Below are 13,141 nucleotides of genomic sequence, written 5' to 3'. Positions count from 1 at the left end.
TAATTTCCCCTCCCTAACCCACAGGTAGGGTTACCAACTCTGGTTGGATATATTCCCGGAAGTTTCATCACATGACCTCCTGCCTCCAACCACCCCGCCCAGTCAAACCGCCTTTTCCCCCAGCTCCAATATTTTAATAAACAAAAGTGTTCGAAGAAAATGAAAGAAACCACAATTTTTTTTAATGGCACTATGATTTTTCTCCGACAGCAGTGTCCATGAGATTAATCTTTAATTCCTGGAGATTCCAGGACAATCCTGGAGGGTTGGCAACCCTACCCATAGTTGCAACAGCCAATTCTAGTGCCCATGGTGGCTGCATTCAGATAATTCAGCATAGGTCAAGAATTGAACCTGGCATCTTCCCTGTTTGTATGGCTCAGCTATTCATCAGTTAAACCCGGTGACCCATCAGAGGTTACACCCTACAGTACTGTTTAGATTGGCAATTTGCCATCTAGATTAAGCCATGTGCAATGTCACAATACTGTAACTGCCACTCCTTGTGTGTGATTTAGAACATTAAAGGGTTGTGCTAAAGAAACAAATTGAAAGTTTGTAACAATAATATCATTGAGTAACCATTCATTATATATTACTTATGTTGCCCATGTATTTAAAAACATAATTACCTGTACAATTCATATTTCCATCAATGCAGACACTGTAACAAGAACATTTTAAATATCATAGTTTTAGAAATTCAGAATCAAAGATAATTAAATTTAAGGTACAATTTTTCTTTAAATAGGAGTTTGTCTCATTGTCTGAAGTCCCCACGATGACATTGCAGAATATTTTTTTCTGCTACGTATATGTCAGTAATACGTGTGGATAAGTAAGTGCCCACAGACAGGACTTTTCTGGTAGTGTTTAGGACTGCTGACACTTCTGTACGATCACCTACGTTTATCAACATATTAGTGTCTCTTGTAACCAGGTTTGCTCACTCACTCACTCACTTACTATCTATCTATGTCATTCAGTTTCATAAAATTTCTAATATTGTACTAAAGTCAACAAGAAACGTCAATTTATTGTCCAAAATACAACTGGATGGATACCGTACCAAATTCTGCAGCCATTGCTTTGTTCACCAGGTGCCAATATTTTTCCATTATAGTAACAAGTACATTCAGACAAGGTCACACACTTCATTTTGTTTTCGTCCAGATAGGGAGCACTCTCTGGGCACTTTGCATAACAACCTATATTCAATAGAAAGTAACAAGATCAGTATGAGGCACTAACACTCCCACTACATAGTCTCAGCTGAATCACATCAGAGATCGAAAGAAAACCCTTGAATGCTGGAAATCAGAAACAAAACCGATGAAAGGATCCCACCTGAAATGTTAACCATTTTCTGTTTCAGTTGCTGAGTGTACCTTCCACCATTTTCTATTTTCATTTTTGAATTGCATCTGAGTTTACTGGTTGTCATATACAGTATTCAACTGATTTCAAGCTTTCTCGAATGCTATGTTTTGCCCACTTATCTTTTCTAGCATCACTGCACAGTGCTCCACAGTGCACAAAATGTCACTGGGCTGCTTGACATACGTGTCACTGACAGTTATTGAGTCTGGTTTAAAAAAAAATGAGTAGAATCTTTCACATTTGTTGAGCATAAATTAGCATAACACATCCAAAAATAAAAATACCTTTTGCTTATTTTGTAACCTGCCCCTATTGTTTCAATGTCTGCTCTCACTAGTTCTCCAGCATCTACATTTGACGGTTGAGTGGTTGTTTGATTATTCTGTCTGTTATGTGATAGCAGGATCCTAATATTGTGCAAGGTACTTAACTTCGACCAAAGAAGAAGCCTAGCTCTCAAGTTAAGTCAACTGCTAGGAGGGGGATTTATGATAAAGAAAAACAAGACAGATTGGAAATATTATTTTGCAGTGCTAAAAGATCCTTCAGACAAAAGCTTACTTATTGATATAGTGACAATTAAGAACCCGGGCATATAATACACATTGATCTGTAAAAAGAACTTTCCAAGCAAAAGTCCTGTTCGTCTTTCTGTACAGCAAGCAAAGAGTATCAGCTTCTTGTCACTGGTGACCTCTGTGCACATTAATTCAGGACTTAAAGGTAGAGAATAGGATTTTCAAAATACTAAGACTTTTATAAATATTTTACACCCATGAAATAGTGTAGAATGGGTATGTCGCCAAATAGCAAGATACACAGATGTGACCATTTGAGCAATACACTCAGATAGACAGAGAGGGGTTCGGCTGTCTATAGAGGCTCGTTAACTTGTTCAGTGGTTTACACATAGCTTTTTTATTTCTGTGTGGAAAGTTTTCTGGCAATTCCTAGTGGCAAAGACTTTTTTTAAACTAAATTACAGGGGACTGAAAATCCTCAGTCTTCAGGCAAACTCCTGCCACAATTCTGTATCCAGGTCCAGGCTAACATCAGAGTTTCCTGATGGCCTTGTAAGGGGGAGGCAGCCAGAGCGAAGACTCCTAAGGCTGAGAGTTCCCGTGTCCTCCGTCTCTTGAAGACCTGGCAGATCCTTAGTACCTGGTAGGCCCAGTGAAAAGAGATGGATCGGCTACCCTGTTGACAGTTGTGGGGATCGCCTCAGGGTTCCAGGCTGGGATCAAGGCCTGGACCTCTGTAATTTTTTAAACATTGTTAGAGTGGTCCTTTTGTCAAGGGGTTCTGGAAACAACATGAAAAAGTTTCCAGAGTGTGCCCGACAGCCCTCCTGGCCTGGGCACCTATAACTTGTCGCACAAGGAGGGTTCCTCATGAGGTCATGTAAATTTGGTGACCTCTCCCTGACCCCGCTTACTTCGGTGAGGTCAGCAGCAGTAGGACTGATGGTCACGACACCCATGTAATTACGGAGATTGATGGTCCACTGGTTTTCTGGACCTAGGTTTTATCATTGGGAGCTGTGTCTTGTATTACCAGAGAATAAGGGTTCCGAACATTAGTTAGTTTTAAACTGTTTTAAGAAAGCATAATTTCAGGAAATGTCTTAATACACAGTCATTGAACAACAAATAAAATGTAAGCTAATGTTCAAACACAACCTTCAAGAACTGCAGAGTACTTCTTGCCAATGAAATGGTCACTGCATGTTTTCGCTGTTAATGTTCCACATGGCTGATAGTGCCAGCTGCACTCACCAGGGGTGTTATAATAGTCACAATATACGGCTGCAATGTAAAATGGAACTGATTAATATGTAATCAGTAATAATTAATTAAATTTCAAATATAAATGCTAATCATGTAAACCATTTAACATGATCAAATTATGTGACAAAGTCATCACTATATTATTTTAAAATAAAGCAGATAGTAAATAATCGCTATTTGTTACTCGCTCAGATATTCTCTCCTTTATCTTAAAACACTTATCTGATGCAACACACTCACCCATAATGCTATTAAATAACAATAGTGACAGAGGGCCCTCTGTTATTATGAATGTAACAGTTTATACTTACGACATCGTTCGGGGGTTCTCCAGTGAATACAAACACCAGCTTTATTACAAGCTTCTGCATACACTGCAACAGCGGAACAGAAACCCAGATATTTCCCTTCCAAGTCACAGGCACAAGCTTCTTGGACACAGGCTTCATAGTATGGGGTTGGGTCAACCTGATAAATATAGTGTCAGATTATATATAAACAGGAGCAACAGACAAATGGGCATAATAATTGTAATATTTACAGGAATTGCAAGGTAAAATCCGAAGGAATGGTGTTGGATTGTTTTTTTAAAAAGATAAAATAAGAGACATGTTGCAGTAAACAAGGACAACCTTATTTGTGTGATGTCGGCCTTGGCTCACTGGCTCACTCTTGCCTCTGAATCAGGAGGTTGTGGGTTCAAAACCCACTCCAGTGACGTGAGCACATAGGCTAGGCTGACACTCCAGTGCAGTATTAAAGGAGAGCTGCACTGCTGGAAGTGCTGCCTTCTGGATGAGTTCTTAAAACCGAGGCCCTATGTTCCCTTTCAGGTGGACGTAAAAGATCCTATGGCACTATTTGAACAAGAACAGGGATGATCTCTTGGTGTCCCGGCCAATATTTATCCCTCAACCAACATCACTAGAGAAGAACGGACTATCTGGTAGTTTACCTTATTTCTGTTTGAGGGATCTTGCTTCGCATAAATTGGCTGCCGTGCTTCCTTACATTACAACAGTGCCTACACTTCAAAAGTACTTCAGTGGCTGTGAAGCTCTTTAGGATGTCACGAGCATGTGAAAAGCACTATAGAAATGCAAGTGCGTTCTTTCCTTATGGAAAAGCTCAATCTTAGGCAAAGCACCTTTAAGTGTTTGAATCAAAACTTGAGCTGTCAGGGGCTGAGGTCATTGAGTTAGATCCCAATCTCAAATAATGTGGGCCCTTTCGGGAGAGTTACCTTTTTATAGCATGATTGAAACATGGTATGTTTAATTATGCCGCACTTCCTCTGTGCCCATGCTAAACAATAGGGGTTTCTATCACATGGTGATGTTTGATTGACTGTATCCGAGCAGGTCATAGACTTCCAGCTGTTTCCAAATTCCACTGTATTGGTCACCAAGGAGTTCCCTTTAGTTATTAGATCATCTGAAACATCATCATTGAAATTTCCACACAAACCACATACTTTGTTCTATAATAAAAATACAAAATTATGAAAATAAACCTGTATGGAAAAGATATGGATTTTCCTCACAGCCCTGTTATTACAAATCAGTCATTATAGACATATTACTTAAAGATTTATAAACAGCCAGCATATACAGTTGTTACTTTGGCAATAATTAGTGAGAAGGCCTGTACTCATGATGACTTTGCAAATTTATGGTTAGAAATAGATAATGATTAGAAATGAATAGATTAAACTTCCGGAGTGAAATATGGTCTTCTGATATTTTTGAGGGTGAGCGCAGTTTGGCTGGCCCCCATCTAAATACAGAATGATTTGAGTTTTCTATGTTTCTCTAATTGTATTGCAAACAGAAACATGCATTTACGTAGCTTATACAGTGCTCCATGATACTCTTTATTAGAATCTTACGCAGTATATTTCTAAATTTAAACAAAAATGGTGAAAAGTAGGCTTGTGAAGAAGCCCTTTGTTGATTAAATCGCTCATTCGTATCCTCAATGTGTTTTTCTACACTGATAAATAAGGACAAATATGAATATTTTGATTTTCAAATCATACTTACTTTCCATCTGGGATCCAGTGTGATTGAAAGTCTTGTGCTTTTATCCCATATCACAGTGATCCCATTGGAAAATGTAAGGATTAAATAGAGCCCAACAGTGTGGAGTGAATAGGAATCATCTGTGCACTGGGTTCGATTTGGAGACTTCTCAACTGTTTCCACTTGGTTATCAGTTAGAATGAATTCCTTACCCTATAAGAATACATGTGAAAATGAAATGCTGTAGAAGATGTAGAGTAATTTATTTTTCCAGTTTAGATATTGTAAACATTTAAAATCGCATTCCAAAACAGAAAAAAATAGTACAATTATAATCAAAGGGAAAAAAACCTCAAGTAAGATTCTGATATTTCTTGAACATGTCATTCCCCTTTCACAGCAGGGAACACTCTCTGTTAGTATTTGTAGTGTGCCTTCTCGACGATTACATTGGTCCTAAGAATAAAACAATAAATTCAGAATAGGAATCTCAAAACACAAAACCACGATATGATCTGATACTCATTCAGTTTGCATTTTTTAAGCTTCCAGTACAGTAATGTAACACGAAACATGTAGCCTCTGATGTAACTATGTCCATAAATCACAGCTACTGAGCCTATTAACCATCAACTATTTCAATAATCAAAAACTGCTAAAACACAAACATTTATTTACTGACATAATCCAACAGTATTAATATTTTTAGCATTCGACTATAGTTAGGGGTATTACATTGCTAAAGAGCAATGAATCACCCTTGGTTCAGATATTTGTTTTATCTTCCCCAGGTGACTCATGCTTTTTCAAACACTGCTTATAAGTTTCCTTATCAGAGACGACTACATTATATATATTGATTAGCCAAATGCTTTTCTAGTTTCAATCATTTGGCTTGTATAACATTTTTAATGTAGCCAAACGATGAAAATGAGTGGAGCGCACATCTCGTGCAGTCTGGCATCATAGGGACAAGCGCAAAATGACCTAGATTATTTTCCACACTAATGCCTGAGAAAAGCATGTTTGTATTTTATTGCAAACTTATTTCTGCACCCACACTATTAGTGCATGAGTAGTGCTGGAGTAACGGGATTGATTTTAATGATATTCACAATGTTAATTACATTGATCCATATAAATCATGGCTGCAGTTAAGTATGAAAATAATATTTTGAACTTATACTAACCTCGACAAAAATATATTCACAGTTGCCATCATAGACATATCTTTTCCCATCGAAGGTTATGTAATGGCCATCGCCATAAACTTCACAAGTCTTTGGGCATGTCTTATTTGTGCAGTTCCACGAACCTCCCTGGCAAGTACTGCAATATGAAGAGCACAGTGCAATGATGTTGTTTAGTGCCACACAGAAAGTGACACGGTTTTCAATATATACTTGTACTTATGTTGACGATTGTTTAATCTTACCATTTATTGCAATCCCTTTGGATTATTCTTCCATCAGCATAAACTTCACCACTAAATACACAAGGACAGTTTTCACGAGCAATGCAGTTTCCATTGTCATCTTCCACAAGACCACGGGGACAGACACAGCCAGGGACACATGGAATCTGCTTTTATAAAAGATTGAAATATCAGTGTTTGCTCCAGAGTGTGTTGACTGATATGGTTTTTAATACCTTCTTAAATCTTAAGATTTTACCCACAAGGCTCTCTGATGAATCTCTCTAGAATTCATGGCAAAAAGACATGACAACCATGTGTTTTTAACGTTAGTGTTTTATGTATTTGTATCTATTAATATGAAACTCATTTTGTGTAATTGTTCAATTTCCTATTCTGCAAATTGAAACAAAGGTGAGTCTTGTAAATTGATGTAACCATGAAGGTCACTCACACATGGTGTGTTTAGAGTTCGACACGTCTTCTCACATAAGTATTCGGATGAAGAAGCAGCTTTGTTTGTACAGTTGAAGAATACTTTCCCATTCTGGCACTCTGAAGAAAACAATATTCAAAAAGAACTTGGAAAATGGCCGTTCATTAATTTAATATGAAGCTCAATTCTTGCACCAATGGTGTGGGGAGAGATTGTAACATCAGTTACCTGGAGGCCAGGGCTTTGTAGTTATTGGTAAGCAATGAAATTGTCCATCTTGGCAAATGCTGAGTGTAAAATAATGATTAAAATGTTTTACTTGTATTTAATAGTTAATTTTTACAAAAGTGGAAAATATTAGAAAACACTTACCAAGTTCTGTCATTCATTTTAATACTCTGCCCTTTTTCTATAAGTCGCCCTCCAAAATAACACGAACAGTCTGATCTGTTCATACAGACTCCATTTTCATCCATGTACTTTCCCTCTGGACAGCCACAGCCATAAACTGGAACATCCTTAACCTCACAGGTGTAATCGTGCTCTGATAACGACCTGCAGGATCGGTTACAGGCTCTCATGTCATTTTCAAAGACCTGGAAGCTACTGCACGATTTAGCTAGAAACAGATAATAACCAAGCAGTCATATAATTAAAGATCTGGGAAAAGAAGTAATGCATTTTGCATGCCATAAGGTTTGAGTTCACGAGGCTATGATCTTGAACGTCTGTCACATGTAACACTACTGAGGCCAAACCATCCCATTGCACTTTAGGGCTCTCCACTGAAGTCTCTCTGGACACAGTATGGCCTTTATGTCGTTACTTTTTTCTGTGTATGAATCTTTGACAATACTTTAAATAAACATGCTTATGATGTTATTACAAATAGCGCAACATAGGAAATCTTTCCCTATGGCTTTTTAAGGTATTTTCATACATTAACTGTAAGGATTAGTTTTTAAGCCGTGTGTACTGTTTCTAAATCATTAGGGATCAATTTTAAAACAAATAAACACCAAGAAATGCTATTTCTTTTATTACTTGTGCACAATGTAGATCTGCGGCACAATAACGGTAGGGCTAAATAATTTGAAAATGGGGTACAAATGGGAAAGGTAGGCTTCTGTCTAAATCCATCCATTGCACATGGTGAAAATTTTAATTTTAATTTTAAAAGACATAATCAAGATGGTCCCTTCCTGCAGAAGATGTCCTTGACGTTATATTATAACCGATAGAATAGCTAAATCGCCTCATAAATTATTTTCACTGTTTCCAAAAGCAAAATGTTTTAGCGAAAGCCTGTGACTTTTGTCTACTAAACATTCACTCCCTTCACCAGCGGCACACAGTGGCTGCAGTGTGTACCATCCACAGGGTGCACTGCAGCAACTCCCAAACCCGCGACCTTTACCACCTAGAAGGACAAGGGCAGCAGGCACATGGGAACAACACCACCTGCACGTTCCCCTCCAAGTCACACACCATCCCGACTTGGAAATATATCGGCCTTTCCTTCATCATCGCTGGGTCAAAATCCTGGAACCCCCGACCCAACAGCACTGTGGGAGAACCTTCACCACAAGGACTGCAGCGGTTCAAGAAGGCGGCTCACCACCACCTTCTCAAGGGCAATTAGGGATGGGCAATAAATGCTGGCCTCACCGGCGACGCCCACATCCCATGAACGAATAATAAAAAAAGTATTTTAGTATATGGTGGATGCTATAGAAATGGAATAAACCTGAGGGAAAGTACTACAATATTTTTACGTTAATCGATATATTTCATTGTTGTCAGATTAACCTTAAGACCATTAAGGCTGCAGTACAATTCTATAAAAACAGACGCATTGTCGTAACGTACTGCAAACGTCTCTTCTCCAATTTCTCACAGTGATTCCGTTAGCCGCACACTCATGAACATACGCTCCTAATCCTGCACACAAGCAATCATTGATGTTCTCACAGGCACAGGTAGCTCCTTCACACATCTGGAAAAATGGAGTTAAGGAAGTTAGTCTAACAAATCACAAATAGTTCACACCGATACACAATCCATATTTAAATTAATAAATAATGCCGCTAAATAAATAAATCACTGCAGCTCCCTGTTGCCGCAATAGCTGCTCAATACAGCAATCAATTGTTGCAATCTCAAATACAAAACTAATATTTATAAAGGAGCATACCTTCAGACTCACTGTAAACAATATTGCAGGAGATGTGCTTGTGTTTAAAAAATGTTTTAATTTTTTGCTTAAATGCTGAGATAAGATTATTCAGACCTTATTTAAATATTCCTATTATCTGAGACCCCAGCACTACTAAGACTTCACTGAGATGATTTAAACTATTCTCCCTACTGATAGCCCCAGCACAATGGCTTTCGCCATCTACCTAATAGTGTACGTCCTACTGATACTAACCCATTTTATTCATTGTTTATCTATGTGCTTACTATCTGAGATCCAGTTACCTATCCGAAAGATACAGACCCCACATTCAGGTGGTCATCTGTTTTATTTCTCGAATTCACCATGTTCTTTGCTCCAGCCCTCACAGAGCCTATCTCAGATTTATCTTTAGCTTTTCTAGGTTTCTAAATAACAGTAGCTAATTGCCCCAAGTACCCTTGTCCCTGTGGAGAAATCCCAAGCTCACAATTAATTTGGGCTTTTTTTCCAGCACCTTAACCTTCTTATTTAAGGTTCATACTGCTTCACTGCTTAAGCTGTTTCACTGAGAGCACAATGAAGCATGATAACATCACTGACAAGGCATAGAAACCGCATAATCTTCGCAGAGTTTCGTTGTCTTGTTTGCAGTAATTTAAAGCAGGGGTGTCCAACCTGTACCCCGAGAGTTGCATGCAGCCCCTAAACCTTGAAGCTCAGAAAACGCAGCCCTGTTTGCACTTGTAGACTTCCTATTTGATGGTTTGTCCTGTTTGAATTTTGTGTGTTTGCAGGTTTGGAAAGGACTATTTTCAGTATTATTGTCTGATTGGTGGATGAATCCTAAATTAGTACACCAAGATCGGTTAGTATCAGCAATTTGAAATATCTGCAAATTCACGGGATGGTGGACTTAAACATTATCTTTGGTCTCTGAGGCTCCGTGGTATATAACTAATAATCCCACAGTATATTCCATCACCAAGCCCTGTCACAGATATAATACAGATTATTTGATATTTCGTTCATTTGCTATTTGTAGAACCTCGTTGGGTACAATTAGCTTCCCCTTATGCCTGCAAAACCGTACTTCAGATTAATCAACTGGTTACAAAGCACTTTGGGATTTCCCAAGGATGTGATAAAGGGCTATGTAACTGAGTTCTTTTAAAAACTTTTATGATTTTCATAAGTCAGGCAAAAGCACTTCGTATATTAAATCTTATAACAGAAAAGGGAGGAAAATGTATTATTAAATAATATTTCATATATAAAAATTATCTTGTTCAGGGTGATAAAGGTTATAAGAACCATTGGAATTATGTCCTGCCAAATACAAAATTAGGGATTGTATCTGGAAAGGAACTAAATGACAAAAACTTCGACACTCCTACTTTAAAACGATCTCCTTTCACCTCTTGAACCAGAGTTTGAATCTAGCAATAAAAGTCTAGTCTCTTTAACGACCATAAACATTCTCAGTGAATTCTGACTGTAACTCCTAGTAGCCATGACTTCACCAGACGGATCATAATTTGACACAAATGGTTGGTAGGTTTAACACACCAGAAACAGCTAAAACCAACACATCTCAATAAAATCATTTTAAGTTGTGTATTTAACACTGCAGGAATAGTCTGTATGTTGAATTGCCAGTATATTGCTTTTAACTGTTAAAAGGTGCGTGTATTAATAAAGGTTAATAAGATGTTAATTGTCCGTTTTCATTTTTGATGAGTTTTGATTTAATAATGGAACATATGGAATATTCCCTCAGGTTAAACTCACAATTTAAGATGATTTTATTGAAGTGTATTGGTTTTTAGCAATTTGTGGTGTATTGAAATATTTCTGTAATGTACTGTTATATAAAAGGTCATTAGGTCACGTTTAATCTAAATGTTAGACATTTTATGAATCAAATACCATATTACTAATGTATCTATTAACACAGCTTCTGACTTTACATTGTTTTGAAGGTTTTCGCTCTTACACAGGATTCTTACTTGATAATATTTCATGTAATCCACTGTCGAATGACATACGGAGAAAGCACCTGCCGGATCTTTTAAGTAGGAGCAATGTTGTTTGGCGTATTGTTCTGCAAACCAAATTTAATAACAAGTTATTTTTATTAGTATATGATTTAAATACCTAATTGAAATATAATGAATGCAATAAAATAAGTAATATCTAATATATTAAAAACCTCCGGCAGACATGCACTTCCTGTCTGCACTGCTTGAACTCCTCTTGTCATGTTTTCGTGACACTTTTTGTGTCAACTTTTTCTGCATTATAAATTCTTACACTGATATTTATAATAGGATTCATTCATGTAACCTTGTCATGTTGTTCCACCCTCCCCGCAGGATGTCTTCAGTTCTGTCACCAGCTCCAGCACCACTTGTGATGCTGTGGAGCTGAATCCACTGACCTGACCTTGCTGACATTTCACCTTTTCCCTCAACAGAACCATGACTTTATACTGAAGAAACGTTTCCTTCCATAGCATACTTTCTGCTATGATTAATGAGATCAGGGAGTGAATAAGAAACTGTCACTGTCTTTTTCTCTATTTGTCTGTCCCTTTCTTTAACCTTCTGTCTCATAAGTGTTAGAAATTAGAACCTCTGTCTCACAGTTGTAAAGCATTAACATTGACCTTTTCCAGATTTCCATAAAACATATGTGAGATAATTAGTTGGCTTTTTTTTTGAAAGTTGAACATTAGCATAAAAAACAAAGATGCTCTCTCCTACACACCCATTTTCTCCCCCACTCCCTCCCTCTTTTTCACCCCCTCTCTTATGCTCTGTCTGCTTAATATTGAACAGAATAAAAGCTCCAACGGGTGTGTAATTAGTACCCTATCATTCTTTTTCACTTCCTCACATAGACACACATTGCCACAGCTTCTTTAAAGAAACACTCAATTTACATTTTAAATCAATTAAGCTTTTAAAATTTGTCCTCTTTTTCAAAATTATTCAAAGAGCTACTTACCAATAAGTGGAAGAAGCTGAAGAAAAATATTGCATCAGTACATCTAAAAGACCAGTACTGGTGCACCTGGGAAATTAGGTATATTGCAAATTGCTCAGACTGCACAATCCAAATTCAGCTCAGTGACAGGTCTCTGCAAATGATTATCTATTCCAATCCCAGGCTTTCAGGAGAGGCAAAGGCCTTCAGATGTAAACACTAAAACGCTAAATACATTTGAATGGATGCATTTAATCATGTCATTGTGAAACATGTAATTTATTGAAATTTTAATTTTGTTTAAAGCCTTATTTTGGACATTAGAAGTATTAGTTACTGAGGACAAAATGGTGGATGAAAACAATTTCAGAGAGCATTTTGAAAGCAGTATGGGAATCCAGTGGCCAGACTGTGCAATCAGAGTGATAAGTTTTAAATACTGCTGTAGAATGCAAGAAGATGCTACTGTAAAAGTGACTACCAATAGTTTGTAGTGATACATGTAGTGTAAAATGAACAGAATTTTGCCTCAAAATATTTCATTTGGATGCAGTTACTAAGAAGAAGCTAGTGTAACCTGTTTGAACACCAATATGATGGGATCAATAAAAATCTCTCACTTTGTTGAAATCCTAATCTCAGCTATGTTGTTTTGAGTAGGTGCTGGGTGGAGGCCAAGTTCTTTTCTCCATGGAGAGAGAAACACCTTGCGGCTGTTCTCGTGCGCTGCCAAGCAATTGGCCCAGAGTGGTGTTCATAGTAGGTTGTTCTCACCCAACCTCTTGTATATCCATGGAAACCAGTAAATAGAGGAAAATATAGCCTGGTGAATGGAGAGGAATAAACTACACCCTAGTTAATTTAAAGTCATCTATCTTCATTGGCCCTTTTTATATAATTGTTTTGCAAAGCGATTAATGGATTGGTTGACACTTAATT

At 37.5% G+C, this 13,141-nt stretch overlaps 1 protein-coding gene across 1 annotated transcript in view; it reads right to left on the bottom strand.

Annotated features, from left to right (window-relative positions):
- Positions 1–13,141, bottom strand: part of LOC137341480 (mucin-2-like) — a 336,358-nt gene that overhangs the window by 33,244 nt on the left and 289,973 nt on the right. The window contains 9 exon segments of the mRNA XM_068004585.1: positions 633–664; positions 1,070–1,208; positions 3,479–3,635; positions 4,411–4,647; positions 5,210–5,401; positions 6,379–6,517; positions 6,624–6,769; positions 8,936–9,034; positions 11,224–11,318. Coding sequence (XP_067860686.1) covers positions 633–664; positions 1,070–1,208; positions 3,479–3,635; positions 4,411–4,647; positions 5,210–5,401; positions 6,379–6,517; positions 6,624–6,769; positions 8,936–9,034; positions 11,224–11,318 — 1,236 coding nt within the window.

The sequence above is a fragment of the Heptranchias perlo genome, chromosome 24 (assembly GCF_035084215.1).
Source record: "Heptranchias perlo isolate sHepPer1 chromosome 24, sHepPer1.hap1, whole genome shotgun sequence".
Lineage (NCBI taxonomy): Eukaryota > Metazoa > Chordata > Chondrichthyes > Hexanchiformes > Hexanchidae > Heptranchias > Heptranchias perlo.
Note: the sequence above shows the minus strand (reverse complement) of the source record. Positions and strands in the feature narration are given on the sequence as shown.